General features: G+C 42.6%; 1 protein-coding gene across 5 annotated transcripts in view; it reads right to left on the reverse strand.

The window, feature by feature from the left end:
• Window positions 1-21,604, reverse strand: part of Cacna2d3 (calcium voltage-gated channel auxiliary subunit alpha2delta 3) — an 854,380-nt gene that overhangs the window by 26,577 nt on the left and 806,199 nt on the right. For all 5 annotated transcript variants that reach the window (XM_076544133.1, XM_076544132.1, XM_076544131.1 and 2 more), the window contains one exon: window positions 19,203-19,314. In XM_076544133.1, the coding sequence (XP_076400248.1) occupies window positions 19,203-19,314 (112 nt within the window). The remainder of the gene's footprint in view (window positions 1-19,202; window positions 19,315-21,604) is intronic.

A 21,604-nucleotide genomic window follows, 5' to 3' on the forward strand; every position in this document is an offset into this window, starting at 1 on the left:
GGTCATGACCCCTTTAGCAACCCTCTATCTTCAAAAATATTTATATTACATTACATATATAACAGTAGCAGATTTACAGTTATGAACAAAATTACAGTTAGCAACAGAAATAATTTTTTGGTTGGTGGTCACCACAACATGAGGAACTGCATTAAAGGGTCACAGCATTAGGAAGGATGAGAACCACTATCCTAGAGAAAACCTGGGTCTTGGTCCTAACCTCTGGAAAACTAGAATAAGCCAACATCTCAATGTTTGCTTTTACTTGGCTTGCTTGAGTTGAACTTTCTGTCATTGTGAATGAAAGGCTATCAAGCAATCGGCTTGTTAGTTCCACATGAAGGCTGTCACCTGGTTGGTCATTTTGTGGCTGGAAAACATTGATCTTAAGGAGCTGAGTCTTAGAAACCATAAGCCTGGCTTTTGACAGGTCTACCTGGAACAGTCCAAGACCCAGACTAGCACAAGGCTCCTCGGCTCTATTTTATAGTATGAGAAATGGGTCCCCATTTTCACAGTTAGGCTCCAAGATGAAATGGCACCAGTAGTTTTTGTTGTTACAGGTATTTATTTTAAAAGGGATACAATAGGTATATTATGGCACTGCATTTTTGGCTGGCTGATAGGGAAAAGCACATAAAAAGTCAGAACAAAGCTTTGTCTGCAGGGTATGAGGGTATTTATTATACCATAGACAAAACCGCATCAGTAACAGACGTCACAGTGCCTTCCTGCCAGTGTGCAGCGCTTTGCTGGGACTGATGGTGCTGACCCAGACCTTGGAAACAACTTGGGTAGGAAGTTCTTTGGTACTGTCAGCCCGAGGCAGGTGGCAGGGAATGGTTTTTTCATGTGTTTGAGATACTGGAGGAGGAGAAAGAAAGTCCCATAAACAAAAAGTCAGAGGAATCCAGCGTCCTTCCAGTTGAAGAAAAAGTGAATTCTAAAAGGACTGAGAAAAAAAGGTATTTCCAAAATTTGGCTATTATTTGAGCTTTTCAAAGTTTATTCTTTTTTTTTTCTACTAGGATTGTCAGTAAATCATGTTAATTATGACATGAATAATTTTCTTTTAATCCCTTAAGAAGAGTCAGGAATTCGTTAAATACTTTCCCTGGAACTATTAGAGTCTTTTCTTATAAATAATGACAGTAATCGCTAGCATTTATGGAGTGTTTATTTAGTGCCAAGTGTTTTTAAGAGCAATTCCCTTTCAACCTTTACACAAAAAAAAAAAAAATGCTATTATCTGTATGATTAATAGATGAGGCTACTCATCTACAGAAGGGAATCTAAATGACTTTGGAAGATCTTGCAAAGGACAGGGCAGCAACCATTGTCACTCCTCAAAGCTGGCCTGCTGGATGCTACAGCTGAATGTCCATCACTAGTGTGGCCATCACCAGCCGCCACCACCACCACTCCACAGCTACTGCTCACTGAGTACTTTCGCCACTCTGTCACTATGGGAAGACCTCTGACCTAAAACAAACTCATTGTGAGATGAGGCAGGCAGGGCCCTGATCATCACAGGAAGGTTTCCTATCCAAGGCAAGTTGTTCAAAGAGTGTTTCCATCAACAAGCAGAAATCAGTAGTTGCTGGCTCTACCCCTAAGTTTTCCTGCAACAACCGCAACATGACTGATATAGGACCACACTGGCTGTGATGGGAGTGGGCCCCACCCCCAGCACACCTCTTCAAGTCCAGGGAACATGAATCCAACCTTAATGCACAGATTGTCCAGTTTGGTGCAAATCTCAATGATAAGAGTAACATTAATTACAAATTACAAAAGAGGTACTGTTGACCTAGATGGTATAGCTAACAGGTATCAGAACTATGGTGTGGGCTCAAACTGTCAGGCTGCAGAGAGTCCTTTCTAGAATCTGACAATTCTGCAATGACCAGAAACTGGAATATCTGTGCTCCATTGAGGGAGCAACCACAGTTCCAATCTACTCTCTAGCCTGCCATCAGCTTCTGCAGGCTCTGCGTGGATTAAGTTTATGTACTTAAATAAGAAAGCACCAGACAGAACTGCCAGGAAGTCCAACTAATGCCCAGAAGTAGAAATTCTGACCCAGTAATTGCTCTGGGAAGGCTGGCCCACTGTGCACGACATAAAGAAGGCATTAGTTTCCTGTGTGCTGTGTTAAGGACAAGGAAACCAGTTTGCATACAAAAGGGGGTTAGAAAGACAGCAGCATGCAGTCTACCCCCATGTTGTGCACGGGAAATGAGATGTTTGTCCAAAGCTATTGAAGCAGTGAGTGGGACCAGGCTTCAAAGCCAGGCTGTGTGGTTGTGGGACCTGAGGAGTATGGGCCCACCTGTCTTTTTCCTGAGTGGTAATGTAGCGCGGGATCTTTACTTTGTTCTCTCTTCATCGCTCTCCTTTTTGGTGTGTGCGCAATGCCAACAGTGGGGTGCACCAAACTCAGAAAGATAATTACATGTTCCCGTGCGGATCCTAACTTTAGTATTTGTATATATGTAAATAAGGCGGTGTGAGTAGGCACAGACAATAAAACCAGCTAGGAGAGCAGGAAAGGAGCAGAGGTGCTGAGGGAGCGGGGGTGGGGGGGTGGGGGGGGAGGGCAAGAGAATACATGCGACAGCCAAGAAAGTCCGCGCAAAGACGAGGAGAAGAAAGGGACCTGCCGTAGGTAAAGGAAAAGACCGGCAGTGCAAGAGCAACTTAGCAGCAGAGAGAGAAGCGGGTATCGTTAGAGTGGACAACGCCAGAAGAAGGGAGCAGCAGTGACCGTCCAGGAAGGAAGTGGATGGAAAACTCCCTTCAATGGGGTTTACGGGAATGGAGGCACCTGAAGGTCAAGTCGGACCATAAGATGGGAAGGAGAGCATAAGACAGAAGCAATATGATATTAGGGTCAAACATGATGGAACCTCAAAGGGAAGGGGTGGCTTCCTTTTAGAGCAACAGTTCTCAGCCTTTTGGGTCACCTATCAGACACCCCACATATCAGATATTTACTTTATGATGCATAACAGTAGCAAAATTACAGTTATGAAGTAGCAACGAAACAAGTTTATGGTTGGGGTCAGCACAGCATGAGGAACTGTGTTCAAGTGTCTCAGCACTGGGAAGGTTGAGAACCACTGCTTTAGAGCCTGGGGAAGACCTTCACTGAGAGAGAGGGGGGAGGGAGGGAAGGGGAGGGGAGGGGAGGGGAGGGGAGGGGAGGGGAGGGGAGGGGAGAGACAGCCATGAGAGGGCTGGGGAGGCAGATGAGTCTCTTCAGAGAACAACTTTCAGAACACTGCCTGAGACCACTAAGAGTCCCTCTAGACGAAATCCCCAGAATAAGGAAAGATCTGACACTTTAGTGGGAAGTTTAACATCAACTGATTCAGTTCAACATAGCATAGAGCAGGGAGGAGCCACATCAGGACCCGACATCAGGGCCTGCTGGAGGGCCACAGCACAGATGCCTTCCTGATGCTCTGCTCCCAAGTTTACCTTGTTGGTGAATACTATTTTGTGTATGTGCATCATGTCCAACAGCTGCTTTAAAATGACCAGTTGTGTCAAAGCAGTAGTGATGTAAAGAATGATTCCAGCAAGACAAGTTATGGACTTGAGGGTCAACATTGGGACTCTTCCCTCAGGGTTGCAGGAGATTCCACGTCCTTCTGTGAACCTCCTCTATCCTTAAGCGACTTTCATAAAGTTCTGATCAGCTCTTAGGAATCTGAATTCCCATTCGTTATTAACCCAGACACTTGTTTTTGAATGGCAGACAAAATAACAGGTGTCTCAACCACTAGGATCACACACCAACGCCACCATCCCCCTGGCGCTCATACTTACAAAGGTTAACCTTTTGAGAATTCTCATCCCAATGAACAGATCTTGGTGCTGGAGGTACAGGCATCAACATACGTCCTTCCTATAGTGAATCTAGAAGACCTCCCAGCTATGAAACACCCACTAAATTCAAGGTTAGATGAAGCCTCTTATATAATTACATCCTGTCATAGGCACATAAAACCTGCAAACACCTTAGCATTTGAGATTTATAGACAAGTGCATCAGAATGGAGGGGAGAGGAAGCCACTGCCTCCCGCGGGTCACCAGTGAGGAAATGATGACAATAAAGAAATGACTGAAGACGGATGTCCACTGGGATGTTTCACCCATCTTCGGGGACAACAGAGCAAACCCTTTCCCCTTCCTGAGCTTTGCGGCATGGGGCAGGCAGGGTACCTCACTGCCGTGAGCCTCAGCTCTCTCCACAGTCAAAGGTAGACAAAGCAGGACAACAGGAAGAGCTGCAGGCAACCCCTGGCTACTGAGAGTGGGGGAGTCAGTCTTCTCGAAGGATGAGCTTCCTGCTAAGTTACCGCATCTCTAAAGTCAGTCATTACTATGTACGCCTATAAGCAACGCTACATGGACACAGCAGAAGGGGGGGGGGGAGAACAATGACTAAAAATGGTCATGAATTTGAGATTGAGTAGAGTCGATGTGGGAGGAGTCTGTGAGAAGTGGGAAGAGGAGAAATAATATGAATATAGTATACATATAGGAAATTATTTTTAAAATAATAAAAAAGAAGTAATGGAAGGAAAAGAAACAAGATGGATGTAATCCTCTTAGGAAAAAAAAAGATAGGCATCTGGAAACTTCACCTCTCAAAATTCACAGAGCCTTAGAGCTCCTGAACTGATCAAGATCACGGGGCTGATTTGCTTCCCAAATGGAACCTCTAAGGAGACACACACTTTGTTTTCTAACAATCTTATATGCCTCGCTTCCTTCTTTCTGTGGCCATTCTTCTCTCTAACCCCCCTCCTTCTGGTATCTCCCCACCCACGTTTCCTTCCAAGGCACTTTATTACCAGTGAGGGGCAATGTGCTTGGTAAGGTACCTGAATGGCAGCTTCCTAGGCACAAAACACATCTAGAAGCTGATGCCATCATCCAGCCTCGACTGTCAGAGTTTCCTCATCCAAGTCAAATGAGCACCCCAAGAAGGTGGGTGTGGAGGCTACCTACAGGGTTGAAAACTACAGCATCTGTGAATTCCTGTAGGGCATGGTGCTGTGCACTTAAGACCCCCACATTTGCGAGGCTGAGGCAAGAGGATTCTGAGTTGAAGGCCAGCCTTAGCTATACTTCAGAACTCTGTCTCAAAACAAATTTTCTTTTTAATGAATTCCCTTCTGAGTATACAGAATGTCCCTTGTAAAAGTGGTCTGTGCCTAGAAATTGCTTCTCTATTCAGTGTGCTGCACTGGAAGCAGCTTTGATCCTCTGAGTTCCTTTAACACATCAGATGGGTCTTAATACCCATAGGAATATATCAACTCTTTCCAAGTTAAACAAATGGGGGCAAGCTGGAGAGGTAATAAACACACATCTATAGGGTTCTGGCGACTCACTAAGCCACTTCAGGTGCAGTCCTGGGCAGAGCAGGGAGGGAACACAGACAGCTCTTTGAGGGAGCGAGGCGGGGGTCACGGCACACACCACCACCCGGATGCAGACAATGCACCGCAGAAAAGCAACTCCCAAACCTCAGTTGTGTGGAGACAGCTCTGTGCCCTCCATCCCACATGCAAATAAACACTCTAAAAATATTCCCTGGCTCTGCTGGTCTCCTAGCCTCCGGCATGGAAGAGGAAAGCCTCCCTATGTTGTAAGCCCGGCCAAGTGTACATATGTTCCCGCCCCGCTTTCCCACACGTTAAGAAACGTACAAATGGGAAACTGTTCGCAAGACTAATTCCTATCAGGTAGAGACCTGCCCCATCATTACAGACATGAACCCCCCCCCCTTTTTTTTTGCCCAATGGACTCGGGAGAGAAAACAGTAATTTCCAACATTTCCTGTATTAAACCCTCTCCAAACACAGCTTATCAAAGAGCAGGCCAAGATAGCAGCACCTACATGACAAGTCCACACTATCCGGCTTCTCAAAGTTGTAATCACCTGGAATTTAGGGTGCTCTTTTATCCTTGGAGCACTGGAGACAGGGATCAGTGACGCTTCTGTCCCAGGAAAGAGCAGCGTTGAACTGTGACTGGGAAAAAGTCCAGCAGAGTGGTTTGGTTTTTAAATTTCATTTATTTATTCTTTTTTTTTTTTTTTTCTTTTTTGAGCTAGGGTCTCACATCATATCCTAGGCTGGCCTAAAACTCACTATGTAGCCCAGGCTAGGCTTTGAACTCACAACAACCTTCATGCTTCTCCCTCCCCAATTCTGGGATTGCAGGTGAGATCCATTCATGTGTCTAGGTTTTAATCTAGATTTATCATACTTTTGGACCACATATCTTCACCTCCTAGTGATATTTTCAACATCAAAACTCCCGAGACAAGCATTTACCTCTCTTCTCCTTTGTGAATGTTTAAAGCCAAGGCATTTTTAGCAACCACAAACATACAGCTCTAATTAGGCCGCTCATTGTAAGAGCAAGCATTGACTTATTCCAGCTTGGCTCCACTCCTGTAGTAAAAAGGAAAGCAGGCTTTTATAAAGGGGCAGAGCCTTGATATATGGCGAATTGTTGGGAAAGGGTTGGATTTTATAGAGCCATGCTTTTAATCTTGTGCGATAGAATGACACCATTTTTTAGGATCTAGAAGTTACTACTACCTAATTCTGAGATTCAGAAGAGGGAGGAACAAGAAGACAAGGCGGGGGGGGTGGGCTGCCTGCCACTCTTCTATTGCTACTTGTGTGTCGCCGTGGGAAATTCAAAGAGCGAATCCCTTTGGATCTTTGATTCCAAGTCACAAAGAATCCAATATGTGGGAAGACAGATGCCAGGGCCCTGTGACGCCTAGTACTGTCAACTGAAAAGCAGAATCCACCAGGCCAGTGGAGCATGCCTTTAATTCCAGCACTCGGGAGGCGGAGCCAGGCAGATCTCTGTGAGTTCGAGGCCAGCCTGGGCTACAGAGTGAGATCCAGGACAGGCACCAAAAGCACAGGGAGAAACCCTGTCTAGAAAAACCACCACCAACAACAACAAAAAAAAAAAGTAAAGAAAAGCAGAATCTAGAACGTTTAGAGGCTAGATCTCTGACACGACTGTGAGTTTTTCAAGTAGGTTCATTCAGCCAGGAGGACCCACACTATCCGTAGACAGCACCACCCCATTGGCTGGAATATCAGACTGCAAGAAGAAGACCCACTGAGCACTCATCTCCCCCTGCTTGCTAGTTGTGGATGCAGCTTGACCAGCCTCCCCCGCCCCCCTCCACGTCGGAAGCCAAAATCAACTGTTCTTTCCCCGAGCTGCTTTGGGCAGGTATTTTGTCCCAGTGGTGACAAAAGTCGGGAATGCAGCCCACTGTTACCGCCGGGTGGCCACTGGTGTCACTTGCCCTGGAGGGCAGAGAGCTGATTTATTTGAAAATTAAGGTTGGCCCACGTGAGAAGGCCCCTGGCTACGTGATGGGAAAACAAATCACATGCAGTTGCTAGTTTTAAACAAAATTGGGGACAGATATTTGGCAAGACTCTTTAGAGCAAAAGATACAACATATTTCAACCAATTAGTGTAGGCTTCCAAATTAAGTGGTTAAAAACTGTTACATTTTAACACCTACAAATTACATTATTCATGACACCAGTATTCTCCCACTGGCAAAGTCTGTATCTAATTTGGTTAATGAAGTATTTGAACATTATTGGCTATGTGTAGTTTCAAGTTCAGAATTCCAAATTTTTTAAAGAGCTGTCAAGTAAACCCAGAAAAGGACAAAATCCCAAGAGCTACTTTATCTGGTGAGGGGCCACTGGTCAAAGTCCAGACTGAATCTGACCTCCAGTCTGAGTGATCTGGAAGAGGAGCCCGCCTGGGGTCCTGTGGTTTTCCTGTATCCTTGTCAACACAGAGAGGGTAGACTGCTCTGCAAAAAAAGAAAAGAAAAAAAAAACACCTCCAATTTACACAGCCTTTGCTCTTTGCAACCGTGTTAAGCATGAGGACTACATCTTTTTTTTTTTTTTAAGCGTGTTGTGGAGGCTGTGTGTGTGGAGACGCACATGTGTGTGGAGACAGGAAGACAGCATTGGGTGTCATCCCTGGGAATGTTGTCTAACTCCCCTGAGACAGGGCTCTTCCTGAACTGGGGTTTACCAGTTGAGATAGGCTGGCTGGCCAGCAAGGCCCAGGGAAACTCTTGTCTCTGCCTCCCTAGTGCTGGCATTATTATAAGTGTTTGCCAACCATCCTGCCCCCCTCTTTAATGTGGCGTCTTGGGATAGAACTCAGTTTCTTGTACTTACAGGGCAAGTGGTTTACCAACTAATCAAACCCCAAGCCCTCATACATCTTAAAAAACAAACAGAACCAAACCTAGCATTGCCCATGTGGAGGCGAGCAAACAGGAGACTCAGAACATTTAAATAACTAGTTAACTGGTTCAGGTCTCTGTGCCGTTAGGTGTGGTGGCCCCGCCGGCAATGCTGCCCCCAGGGTTCACCCTCTCAGGACTGACTGGAGGAAAAGTGTCCCGCTCCACATTTCGCAACGTGTCCATTTTACAGGTGGTTCACAGAAGGCAGCCCTGGAAGGAACACCTGCAGCCTTCTGCTGGGGAAGTCTGAACACACAGGGTAAACTGCCCACCCAGTTTGAGATCTCAACAGGAAATTGGAGTCCTCCCTAAGAACACAGAATCTCTGAAGTGCGGTCCTCTGAACTGTAGCCCACGGAACATGTCAACACAGCTTCGAGACCAATTACTTTCCTTCAGTTTAGGGGACGCATGAAAGGCACGTGGGGAGGAGTGTTGAGAGAAGAGACCAGAGCCAAGGCTAGGGGGGCTCACAGGAAGATGAGCAACTCTGCGCACGGAATCCCCAAGTGAAACTGACGGGAGTGGAATTTTTATGAAAAGCGATGAGTGATGTTACCAAAAGGAAAATCACATGCTAAAAAACAAGAAGAAAGAAACCCATTTTACCTTAGGAATTGGTAGCTTACCAGTGTTGAAATATAACAAGGCATTGGAGGCTCTCGCCTTCAAAATGTGACGTGCACTCAAAGTTTTATTTTTGATTAATTACTTCAGCGGCCTCCAGGTATTACACTTTACAGCCGATTCTTCTTCCAAGGAAACCTCTGTGGATCAGCTCACTTCCTTAGCCAAGGGGGTAAGGTTATCAAGAGGTAAAGAAATGTTCTGGAAAAATCATAAAACTTAGCACTCCTCATGGCCATTCACTTCTGTAAACTTGTTGACAGTCACAAATGCCCAGAAAATATGAGCTGAGTTGTTTTCGATTGCTGTTTGAGTAACAGATTAATTTAATAATCAGTGGGATATTGAATGACGAAAATTATTGGTTGCAGCATCCAAACCACCAACCCTAATGACATTCTTATGTAAATTTATATTTTCTTTTAGGCTCCTGCATTCTTAATGGACCCTATATTTTTATAAATACTTTTTTAAAATGTTGCATACTGTCTCTCTGGCTATACTATATAATATATCTGTCTGTGTTAAAGACAGATAAATGTCTACTTTTGGAGTCGCCAATTTGAAGGTTTCTATTTAGAGAAAATGAGTCATCCCTGGATAGATTTTCCATGTTAGACCATCTTGTGATGCTAAAAAGTGGACATAGAAATGGAGTCAGGAGCAACCATTCCCCAACTCCCATGAAGGAAACCAAACACACACTATGGCTAGAGCCAACTGACTGGGCTTCCTGGGTTCTAGCACATATCTCAAGCCCAGGGTCATCCGATCCCTTCTAATGGACGGGGGGATTGTTAATGACACAGCAGAAGCAAACGGGTGGCTCCTGCCTGTTCCCATGGGAGGTGCAGGGTTCCTCGGGACTGTGGCTCTATGGCTGGCCATTGCTTGTGGAGGAAGTAATCGCTGCCTTGAGACCGGTTGGTAATGGACACAGTTTTCTATGTCCCATTGCGGAAGGCGAGATGTTTTTCTATGAAAAAGATCTTAGTGCATAATTTCTGAAATCCTATAATTTTAACCAAACTCAGTTTCCAGCTCACTGCCTGGCCAAATGCTACAGTTGTGTTATTTTTGAATGGAATTACTCCTGACCTGAAGTTACCTGTGAAGTTGATCAAAATTAGTAATAATCCTTGATAACTTTATATGAAAAAAAATTCATTTCAGACAAAAAGTTGACAGTTTTCTCCGCTAATTACCGACAGAGAAGTGCTTTCTTGTTACCATGGCGCCAGCCACTAGACTGAGCTATCTGTGGGCCACAAGGAAAGGGTGGGTGACAAAAGTATCATGACTTTCCTTCTTAACATCCTACATTCCAGGGACGTACTGCTCACATGGAGGGATAAATAACATCTTTATAAACACTCTATAAAGATAATGTACATACTCTAATAAACTGCATTTTATACACTGGGGCTAGAAATAATGGAAAGGGATCTGCAGACAGGAATAAAAGGACTCAGTTCCTCAACACCAGGGGTTCTCACCCTTCCTAATGCTGTGACCCTTTAATACAGTTCCTCATGTTGTGGTGCCCCCCCCCCAAACACACACTATGAAGTTGTTTTTGTTGCTATTTCATAACTATAATTTTGCTACTGTCATGAATCATAATGTAAATATTTTTGGAGGTAGAGGTTTGCCAAAGGGATCTTGACCCACAGGTTGAGAACCACTGCTCAAAAGCACCACGTCCCCCAAGTCTCTGAGTCTGCCATTATGATGTAGAAGTGCTACACCACTGTTCCATTACAAAGGTTTGTGACTTAAGGGTTAGAAATAACAGCCGTGAGTTGACTTTTCCTTCGGCTAGCTACTTGGAAACCTGTTGATTTCTAGCCATAAAAGGAAGGGCAGGGGGTCACTGAGGAGATGATGGTTTAGTTAAGAAAGTGCCTAACCCTGAGCATGAGGAGCTGAGTTCAAATCCCTGGTACCTGGTTTTTGTTTTTTGTTTGTTTTGTTTTTAATAGCCAGATGTGGCTGTCTCCTTGTGATTCCAGCATAAGGGAGGTGGAGACACATAGACCTGAAGCTCCTTTGGCCAGCTAGTCTAGCCTACTAGAGAGTTCCTGGTTTAATGAGAGGCCTGCCTAACTAAAAAACTGGATCAGAGAAGCATCTGAGAAAGAGTATGCTAACCTCGGACCTCGTAAACCCGTGGAGACACACATGCATGTGAACGTATGTGAAACATCGCTACACACACACACACACACACACACACACACACACACACACACACGAGGAGAAAAAGCACGTGAATGTTGTGTTTGATTGGTATGTGCATCTTATGGGGGAAGGGAGAATGATAACAGCCTTCTGGATGGGGGGGGTCTGTTTCAAGAGTCCACTACTGTCACTGTGGTCTCTGCTGTCTCGGCCATCACTGAGAGGACCTGATCACTCTCTTCTCGTCCCTCAAACCTTTCTTCTGTTCCACACTGATGTCAGGGAAGCATCTCAAGTCCCCCAAGAACTAGTTTCCTTTGAGAAGATCCAAAGGACAGGCAGTTAGGCCCTTTCCCCCGCTCCCAGCTCCTCTCATCTCTCATCTCTCCTCAAGCCCAGCTGTGTGCAGCTTCACTGAAGCTGAACACCTTCCACTGCCCTCTGCTCTGCTTACTCAACAAATGAAGGAAGAGTTCCATCCCTACTCCTGAGTCTTTAATGCTTTGTCTCTGCAGTGTGCAGCTGAGTTGTATGTTGTGCTCTTAATGAAATGTTGAAAGGGGTAAAACCCCGAAGCCTACAGCATCTTCACTTAGACCAGCAAACTGGGGAAGACCTTTATCAACAGTGTCTCCTGCCTCATCTCCGTCCTCCTCCAGCCCAGCAGGGCTTCAAGATCTGAAACCAAGCAGCCATAACACTGTAAATAGAGTCAGTCAGGAGCCTCACTTGTGTCCAGGCCATCCCACCTATGTGTTCTCCAAAGCACCAGCCTAATTCCTGGACCAAGGGAGAATGCCGTGATCTTCCATGTGTGCCAAGGTGCCTGGTGAGCATTTCTTAGTTTTGAGACCTTTAGGTAATTTTAATCAAACTGCACCTTTGGTTTCTAGTTTCGAGTTGGTAAGAAAAGAATACTGTTTTCCTTAGCAGTCTCCCTCCTTGGATTTTCTTATGTTTTCTCAGGTATAATAGACATAAGAATCATAACACATGACTGCCAAGACATAAGGGTGACCTCTTGGAGCTTGTAGCCTTGATACCTGGGGGTATAGTGTCGTTGGGTCTGTAAGAGTCTTCACCACAAAACTGGCAGTATACACTTCCCTAAAGCACAGAGCCACAGTTTCTCATCAACTAAGATGTGCCTGACCTATTAAAATCAGACGTGTTTCTGTTTCTATGGGGACAGGAGTGACGGTAGACCCCGGACAGGAATGTTCATGTTTCTCCAGAATGTTTTTCAGGGTTCAAACTTAGTGAATGTAGGAACAATACACCTCAGCCATTTGTGGCACTTAAAATACCTTAATAAGTAACTTAGGAAAAACGAAAGTGTTCATTCACATGTGGCTGCAGATCATTGCCCACAGACTGACCTTGTAGAGAGGGCTGACCCTCTGCTTCAAAGGTGGGGAAGTTTCCAAAGCATGGAGGAAGACTCAGACAGACTTCCCTGAGCTTCTTTTGTAAGGGCATTAATTTCATTCACTCGGGCCCTAATGGCCTCTTAGAGGACACCACCTATTAACATGATCACAGTCAGAATATGACTTTGGGCCAGGGGACACACATACCCGTATTCTAGAACACTCTACATGCATGAAGTGAGGCCATTTACTGGGTACTAGTTTGTTCCAAGCATTGTGCTAAATCCATAACACAATTTTTCTCACTTGGTTCTTTCAGTGAATGCATGATATACTTACTGATATTACTATTATTATTATTAATTGCCCATCATCACAAAGAAATTAATAAGGCAGGGATCACACTCTGAACTTTGTACTTCCAAGGCCCCCTACATAGACTCACCACTTTCTTGTGGTGACCCTAGAATGTCCCCAGTCAGAAGAATAACCTATGACATGAAAGATTGGGCAGACATGAAAGTCATCCTGCCATAAACACTCAGACATATGGGATAAAACTGGAAAATAAACCATGTTTCACTACAAGAGTGCTTATGGGAGGAAGAAAGCCAAGCTACATGGTCACAGCTAAGTATAAGGGGCACTAATCTGACCTACTCTGAGGCTCTGTGCAGGAAGAACAGCAGTGCCCATGAGAAATCAAACTTGCAGCTGAAAATGAATTCTGCTTAGGAAAAATATTTACCATAATTATATGGTGATGAAACACTTAAATACGAAGACTTACATAACTATTATTCCCAGGCAGTCAATACTAATAAGATACATGAGAGAAGTCCAAAGGCACAGCTACCATAGAAACTTGAGCCCTGTGCTAGTGCCAAAGAATAATAATTAATATATGAGACAAGTTCAGAGTTAAAAAATAAATGTAACAGAATACACAAGTAAAGAATCTACGAGCAAAGAAAACAGACTCGGCAACAGAGATGATCAGTAGCTCTCCAACATGTGCTACTAGAACACTCTTAAAACACCACTGTTTAGTACAGAAACCCCAACAAAGGCTGTATGGAAGAGATTTACTCTTAAGAGAAGTAAATTAATCTTCTAGAAAGTCATTCATAATAAGAGCTAAATGGACATTCTAAGCAGCAGACCAAAAGGAAGTAAGTTTGAAAAAAAATATCACACAAGATAAAGTCAATAAGCAAAAAGGAATAGACTGATGTTGAGAATCACCTCGATGAAACTTGAGAGCACATTAGAGAAGGAACGCTGTGGAAGCCATCTATAAGGGGGACAGGCCAAACTACTTACAAAGACACAGAGCTGAGATGTGGGAGACAGTAGAGAACATTCCTATTTAAGAGTCCGGGGTCTTCATGACAGTGTACATGCTACATCCCAGGAGGGGCTTCAAACAAAGCATGACAGGGTGGGTCACTCCTACACCAGCCGTAAATACCCAAACCCAAACTAACATCTGCTAAAGCAACAGTGATGGAAGAAACATGGTGGTGGAGGTAACCAGTGATGAGCCACATTAAACAGTGAGAGGAATGGAACAGTTACAGGGTTAAAAACACAGAGGGCAAGAACTGAGCACATGAGCTAGGAAGTAAGCCTGCTTGACGTCTCGTACATTTTTGTTTTTGTTTGTTCATGAGCAAGGGGCTCTAACTAATGGGCGTGTGTCCACAGGGCAAGGGCAGTCACTGAAAAGATAGAGGATATCCCTGTGTACACACAAGGAGAAAAAAAATGAGTCCAGAAAATTCAGAAATCTGAAAAAGTCAGGAAATAAAGACAAGGCCTGGGAAAGAAAAGCACCTAAAATGAAGGCAGGGGTAGACCTGGATTTGTCAGGAAGCACAAAAAAAAAAAAAAAAAAAAAATCTTCAAGGGACCAATCTGGCAGAGGACAGAGGCACTGAAAACCAACTTCATCTGTATCCTAGTTACAGAGCAAAATCCCAGCACAAGATAGGACACCAGTGAGATTGAAAAGGAAGGGACTGGGTCATCCCGCATTTAAACACCACTCCCCAAAATGAGCAGCTTTACCTACATGGTAAGCAAATGAAGTAGATGCCGAGGTCTGAGGTGCTTTATATATAAAGACAGCTCTTACAGAGTGGGGGGAAGAATGAATGGTTAGGAAGCAATACTGACCCAAACAGGGATTTCCATGGTAATGTAACTTCAAAATCTAGACTGTAAAATGAACTGAATGATATGAAGGAACTGCAAAACCCCTAACCTGGGAGGAGATTACATGACATCTGTAATAGAAACTCATATACAGAAAAGAAAAAAAATGAGTAAGGTTTTAAATACATTGATCACATTTCATCCAATGGATAAATACTGATCTCTCTACAAAGGTATTTGAAAACACAACTTGCTTTCAAAACACATCAAATACTACAGAGTAAACCAACTCTGCACATATACCAAAAAGCACATTATGTGGACTACAATATCATTTAATTAGATGTCAATTATAAACAAAAAGAGCCCCAAAACCCATTTGCTAAGAAATTTCAACCACCATTTAAATACGTGCAGGTATAAAGGACTTCACATTAGAAAATCTTTACAGCTAATTTTGAAAACCTGGTCATCAAATTGATAAAGATGTACTGGGATGGAGAGAGAAATGCTCAGAGCATACAGAAGAGCAGAACACTAAAAACCAGATATTCCAAGATTGAAAATAGTAAACTCAAAACAAACATACCACTAACAGCCTAAAGAGGGGGAGAAGGGGAGCGGGAAGGAGAGAGGCAAGAAGACAGGCTGAGCTAACAGATGAAGGAAGAGGCAGGAAAAGAGGGGGGGAGGGAGAGAAAGAATTTAAAACTCACAAGTTAAAAGGGGTCAGTGTATTACACATTTTTAAAAAGCCAGAAGAGAGAACTTTGAATATTTTTAACACAATGAAATAATAAATACCCAAGGAGACATGTTCACCTTAATTTGGACAACTATACAATGTATATCAAAACATCGCATGGTACCCCATAAATAGACATCGTTTTAAATAGACCAGATAACATTTTAAAAAGAAAGGAAAAGAGACAAAGGTAGCAAATATGTTAGCATTTTATACCAAACTCTATTTATAATTAAGTTCAACAAACTTGAAAATGAGATGAAATACACACTATCAAAAGAATTATAATCGCTTAATCAATTAAAAAATAAAAAGGATGAAAAGAAAATGATACGTATGTATGAAAATGACACAGCAAAACCCATGATTTTGCATGCTAACTTAAAAATGACAAAATGAAAAATTTACAAAAGAGAGAGAAATAGAAAATCTAGAGAGCTCTGTCCACAAAAGAAGTGAACTAAATAATTGTAAATGCTCACCCGACACATCCCATCCACCCCTGGAAGCTTTGTGAGTTCTCGTGAAATTCAAGAGAAACATATATTCTATCTCATAGGGAATGCCCCATGTAGTAGAAAAGAGGAAAGTCCCCTGTGGAATTTTGTGGCAAACAACTTAACAGCAAAGCCAAATGGTAACAGAGGGACGAAAAGTCTAGCCACTTTTTCACTTTTGATCACAAAGTTTACCAACTCGGTCACATGAATGACTTTAGCAATATGCTTCGCTTTGTATTTTTTGTAGTAAATGGTAATGGCAGTTTTATTTGGAGAAAGCAAATATGATTTTCACTTTAAATGAGGTTTCTGCTCTGAAAGGTACAGGACATCCACATTCATACACAGAACCACATGTTTCTTAAAGGCTGGGATGCTGTGTAAGAGATGTGTCATTTGGTGAGGATGTCACTAAGTATCATCAAGTACAAGCAAACTAAGATGCTATGATGTCACCAGGCAATATAATCTCACGGGTCCACTATAGCATAAGGTAAGGTGGGTATCGTCAGGCAAAACGTCATATGAACACATGATTATATACATGCTTGTGTGCCTGCAATACATATTTTAATTTTGAAATATGTGCATTTCACAATAAAAAATGAAATAAGTAAGCAAAACAACATAGGAATAAGTTACTTTAATAGTATAAAAATTCTAAATAAAATTCAGTGCCAGGTAGTGGTGGCACATGCCTTTAATTCCAGCACTCAGGAGGCAGAGGCAGGTGGATCTCCGTGAGTTCGAGGCCAATCTGATCTACAGAATGAGTCCCAGGACAGCCAGGGCTACACAGAGAAACCTTGTCTCAAAAAACCAAGCAAAAAATCAAACAAAAACATAAATAAAATTCAGCATCCATCCAGGTATCAAACAATAATGATAGCAACAGAAACTCTTGACGTTTTCCTTAATCTAGCAAATACCTAACTATGAAAAACCAATAGTAATTCTAATCAGGAACGGTAACAATGGCTACACAAATATTCCTGCACTATATACACATATACATAAATATTTACCAGGTTCAAGGAAGAGGGCTGCTGAGCGGGTGGAAGGTGAATGAGAGAGAGCAAGGAGATGAACATTACCAGAATGCATTATACACATGTATGAAACGAGCAAAGAATTTTTAAGTCATATGGATTTGAACTTTAGAAAATTTTCTGTTCCTCAAAGATATTATGGTATTCAGTGAGGAATATCACAATATTCTAGAATCACTCCTTATTGCAGGGAATGTTCACACCTACCATTCCTTTAAAAATAACTAAATATGGTGTTGGAAAAATGGCTAATGTGAAAATTTCACATTATTTACATCCTATAATAAAAATCTAACAAATATCACATTTAACATGGTATTATTAAACATGATTAATAGAAACATCTGGCCAATAGCATCTGGTGCCACAAATCATGAAACAATAATTAAGTATGGAGGTCAGACCCTTCTCATAAATGATATTTTTATATATGCACAAAGTCCATGGAAGCCACATAAGAATGATTAGATCTAATCTATTGGCTATAAAACATTCAGAAACAGAAACTCTATTACCGTTATCTATCACTATTATCCTCAGGTACTACCATTATACATTAGAAACATAACTATGTTTTTTATTGGTAGAAATATAACTATGTTTTTAGATGTGTTCTACTTATGAAAACAAGAAAAACTGATACAATTTATACCTGCTTTAAAGGGCATGGGAAAAGACATATAAATAAGAAGATGTGCTTAGTTTATGAATAAGAAGTTCAGGTATCCTAAAATTAGTTATCATCTTCAAGCTGACTGTAGCTTACAGTGATTTTCATGAAAACCTTAGAATTCACAGCAATTAACAAGCAAATCCTCAAGTTAGGATAAAAGGATAAAGAACTAGAATACCAAAGAAAACTTAGAGGAAGAATAAGGAAAGGATATATGCTCTCCTAAGTATCAAGTCAGATCACAAAGCTATACTAATGGTCCATAACACTGGTAACACACAAGATCAAAAACAGCTCTGCAGATTGGTGGCTATAAGCATCATTACAAATGGATAGGTAATCAAAGACTGTTCCATAGAAAGCACAAATTAATAGAACGGCTGCCTAAGAGATGTGAAGTTCTAGGTTCAATCTCCAGCCCCCCACACATACCCCACATATGCACAAACATACACAAAAGTGCAGGTCAAGGAATAATGGGATGACGAGATGGTCCAGTGGGTAAAGATCCAGGTGCATAAGCCTGCCAGTGTAGGTTGGTCACCAGAATCCATGTAAAGGTAGAAGGAGAAAACCCACTCCAGAAAGTTGCCCTCGGACATTTACATGGGCCCTGTAGTATAGGCATGCCCCACTGTCCACACACAGAACACTAAGGACGGGTTTATACTCATATATGACAAAGGGTGAAGTAGGAGCTCCATTTGTGCTGTGTGGCACATACAAGCCACAAGGGGTTAAAGTTCCTAATACAAACAGCACTCTGTGTGTTCAGAATGAATATGCAAGCATGGATGTATTAGGAAAGGCAAACACTTCCTTGAGAGCGGCACACAATGCCTAAAACAGAAAAGGAGAAAACATACGATATTAAAATATAAGCAAAAGAAAACTTATATTCATCAAGGGTCATCCATCAATAGTGACAAGGCCAAAGGACAGGATGACACATAGAGTGTCTGTACTATTAACAACATAGTTTTGGGAACACACAATACCAAAATCAGTAAGAATGGGTCCGGTTATCCAGTAGGTACATGCCCAACAGGAACAGAGACCAAAGTTTCTAAATGACCAATGAAACTATTAAAATATATTTATCTTCAGACCATAAATGCTCAATATCAGACCACAAAGAAGCCATATGTAGGAGGTGGGATTCAGCTATACACGAGGAAGCAGAGTCCTTGCTAAACACACCTAAGGACATTTGCTGAAGTTGACAACTGTCGGGGGGGGGGGGGGGGGGAGACAAAACAAAACAAAACAAAAACATCAATTAAGACTTCCTCCAGACATCAACAAGTTGAACTAAACTCTTTTATATCCCAAGATGTATTGTCACACATTCTGGATGTTTCCCAATCTTAAATCAATCTACCAAAACCAAGGGCTGTTTCTTCCCAGTTGACAGAATTAGGTCCTCACACCAGAGGGCAGCCATGTTTCCCGGCTCCCAGTGTGATTGTATGTGTGCTCCATTCTCACTGACCCATGGGGAAAGCTCCACGTGAAACAGAAAGGTGTGGACAGCGGGGTTGCGGGGGCTGGGGGTGGCTTACTTGGAGCAGTCTTCACAAGCAATGTTCCCTGTGGTCTCCTTGATGGTGCGTTCGGAAACAAAGGCAGGGTATTCAGTATCACAAGGCTCCAGGGTCTGTTTCAGTTTCTGGGCTGCAGGGAAAAGGGGAGCAGAATAATGAAAGCTCGGTGTTCGGGCTCGATGCCGTGCCTGGCCACCCACGGCAGCTCAAATGCAGTTCCACTTAGGAAGCTCTGTGATTTTTCTAGGCACGGCACAATGCATTATTTTCTAATTAGTCCAGTGATTTCGTCTGCCAAGCAACTCTGTAAGCTATAATTCCTAAGGCAGTTATGTTGGCTTGATCGGCTATCATTTATGCATCACAAGAATTCTACTTTTCTGGGTCAACATCAACCACGGGGTCTCTGACCTCAGACTCACAACGACTTCAGCACCAACACATCTGGGAATCTGAATACATACATAAAAATGTAAGCTATACCACATTACCCTGTTATTGAGGGCAAGATAAATGTCATGACACAATTCCATAGTTCTATCATTGAAAGAAAATTGAAATATAAAATAGTAAAATACATAATGTCTTTGAAGTATAGCACATTCCAAATTCTGCTGTCATGAAGTTTCTCATTCAATAAGACACCATGTCGGTGTAAAATAACTAAATATTGCGGGTGTAGGAATGAGTGCCCAGGAAGCACTCTACACAGGCTAGAGGCTATTAAACAGTTCAGATAACTTACACCCAGTTGATGGGATCCAAACTGTTTGTAAGTCTCAATTTTCTTATTCACACGGGAGTGTGTCAAGTTCTGCTTTCAGAGGTTGATGGGGGAAGTCAGCAGAACACTGATGAGCACTGAGTACAGTGCTTGGTAGAGAGTGCTAAGTGCTGGGTTAATTATAGCAATAACAGGAACGAAAGAATAAGCACTCTTGGCGTGGTGACATTAAACGATGCCAATGATGATGTATACAATAGCTCTTGATTAAATGCAAAAGCTCGTGCAGGAGAGAAATTTGGAAAACAAATGCCCCACTCTGCTACTTCTAACTAGCTCTCAGCATTCTCTTCTCCAAAATGGGATGCTAGCGGCTCAGGTACACTGCACAGTAGGTCTACTCATTTACATCTCCACAGTGGACTATCTGGAGTTTCCTATACACATTTTTTTTGTTTGTTTTGGTTTGGTTTTGGTGATGTATGTATGGAATTAATCTTGTATATAAAATTTACATTTGTAATTCCTAAACATGATGTATAGAATACAACATGTCAAGTTATACTCCAGGGGCATGTGGGTGGGTGTCAGAACCACGGCAGAGCGCCTTCCTGGGATGCTGTGGGATCTACGAGGGTCCATGAGAGCAACACTATAAAGTACCTAGCTGCTGATAGTCAGATAATTATTGGGAGTCGTAGTATATTGGCATATTTTTTTTTCTTATTTAAAACCAAATAATGCAGTCTAGTTCAGCTTATTTTTTTAGCTAGAACACTAGAACATGTGTCTTTATTGACCAGTTGCTGACTTCCCTTCTCTCTCTCTCTCTCCTCTCTCTCTCTCTCTCTCTCTCTCTCTCTCTCTCTCTCTCTCTCTCTCTCTCTCTCTCTCTCACACACACACACACACACACACACACACACAGCCATCTCTCCAGTTCCTTGGGTAGTGTTGTTTATTTATTTTTTTAAGCAAATACAACAGACAAAGCAAATGGAAGAAGTTTAGCCCCTTGTGACAAACTGCTTGTCCCTGAGGTGGAAGGTGAGGAGATGTGCCCTGTCCCAAGCCCATGGCAGAACACACAGAGCACCAGGTAGGAACAGTACCAGCCTCTTGCCAGCTCTTCCTTGGTGCCTGTCTTGAGCAGAGAGGTAGCAGCTTTGCTCTCTCTCTCTCTCTCTCTCTCTCTCTCTCTCTCTCTCTCTCTCTCTCTCTCTCTCTCGTGTGTGTGTTGGGGGGGTCCTTGGATTTTTTGGGACCACCTTTCCCTTCCTTTCCTCCCTCCCTTCGTTGTACTCTTAACTGGGGGAGGGGACCATCTGGCCGCAGTTTGGCAACACATTTTATTTTCACAGTTCTTATTTTCACAATTGACTTTTCTCTGTTTGGCAAGTGATTCTGGTGTCCAGTTTAGGCAGCCTCCTTTTTATATTTAAACTATCTGAATTTCAAAAAGCTCACCTCCAAATGAAATGAAGATGAAGCACACAGTAGTGTAGATTATAAGTGAACACGGCACACTATTGCAAACAACATATAAAAACCCGCCGACAAACAACTAAGTTCGTTCAAGAACTGCTGTGGGCCAGATGTTATTCTGCTTGATACACATTCCTTTATCCCATAGCAAAATACGACAAGATTAAAAAATAAAATGGGAAGTAGGGACTTCTTTTTCTTTTAAAGGAGT

Source organism: Peromyscus maniculatus, chromosome 9 (genome assembly GCF_049852395.1).
Source record: "Peromyscus maniculatus bairdii isolate BWxNUB_F1_BW_parent chromosome 9, HU_Pman_BW_mat_3.1, whole genome shotgun sequence".
Taxonomy (NCBI): domain Eukaryota; kingdom Metazoa; phylum Chordata; class Mammalia; order Rodentia; family Cricetidae; genus Peromyscus; species Peromyscus maniculatus.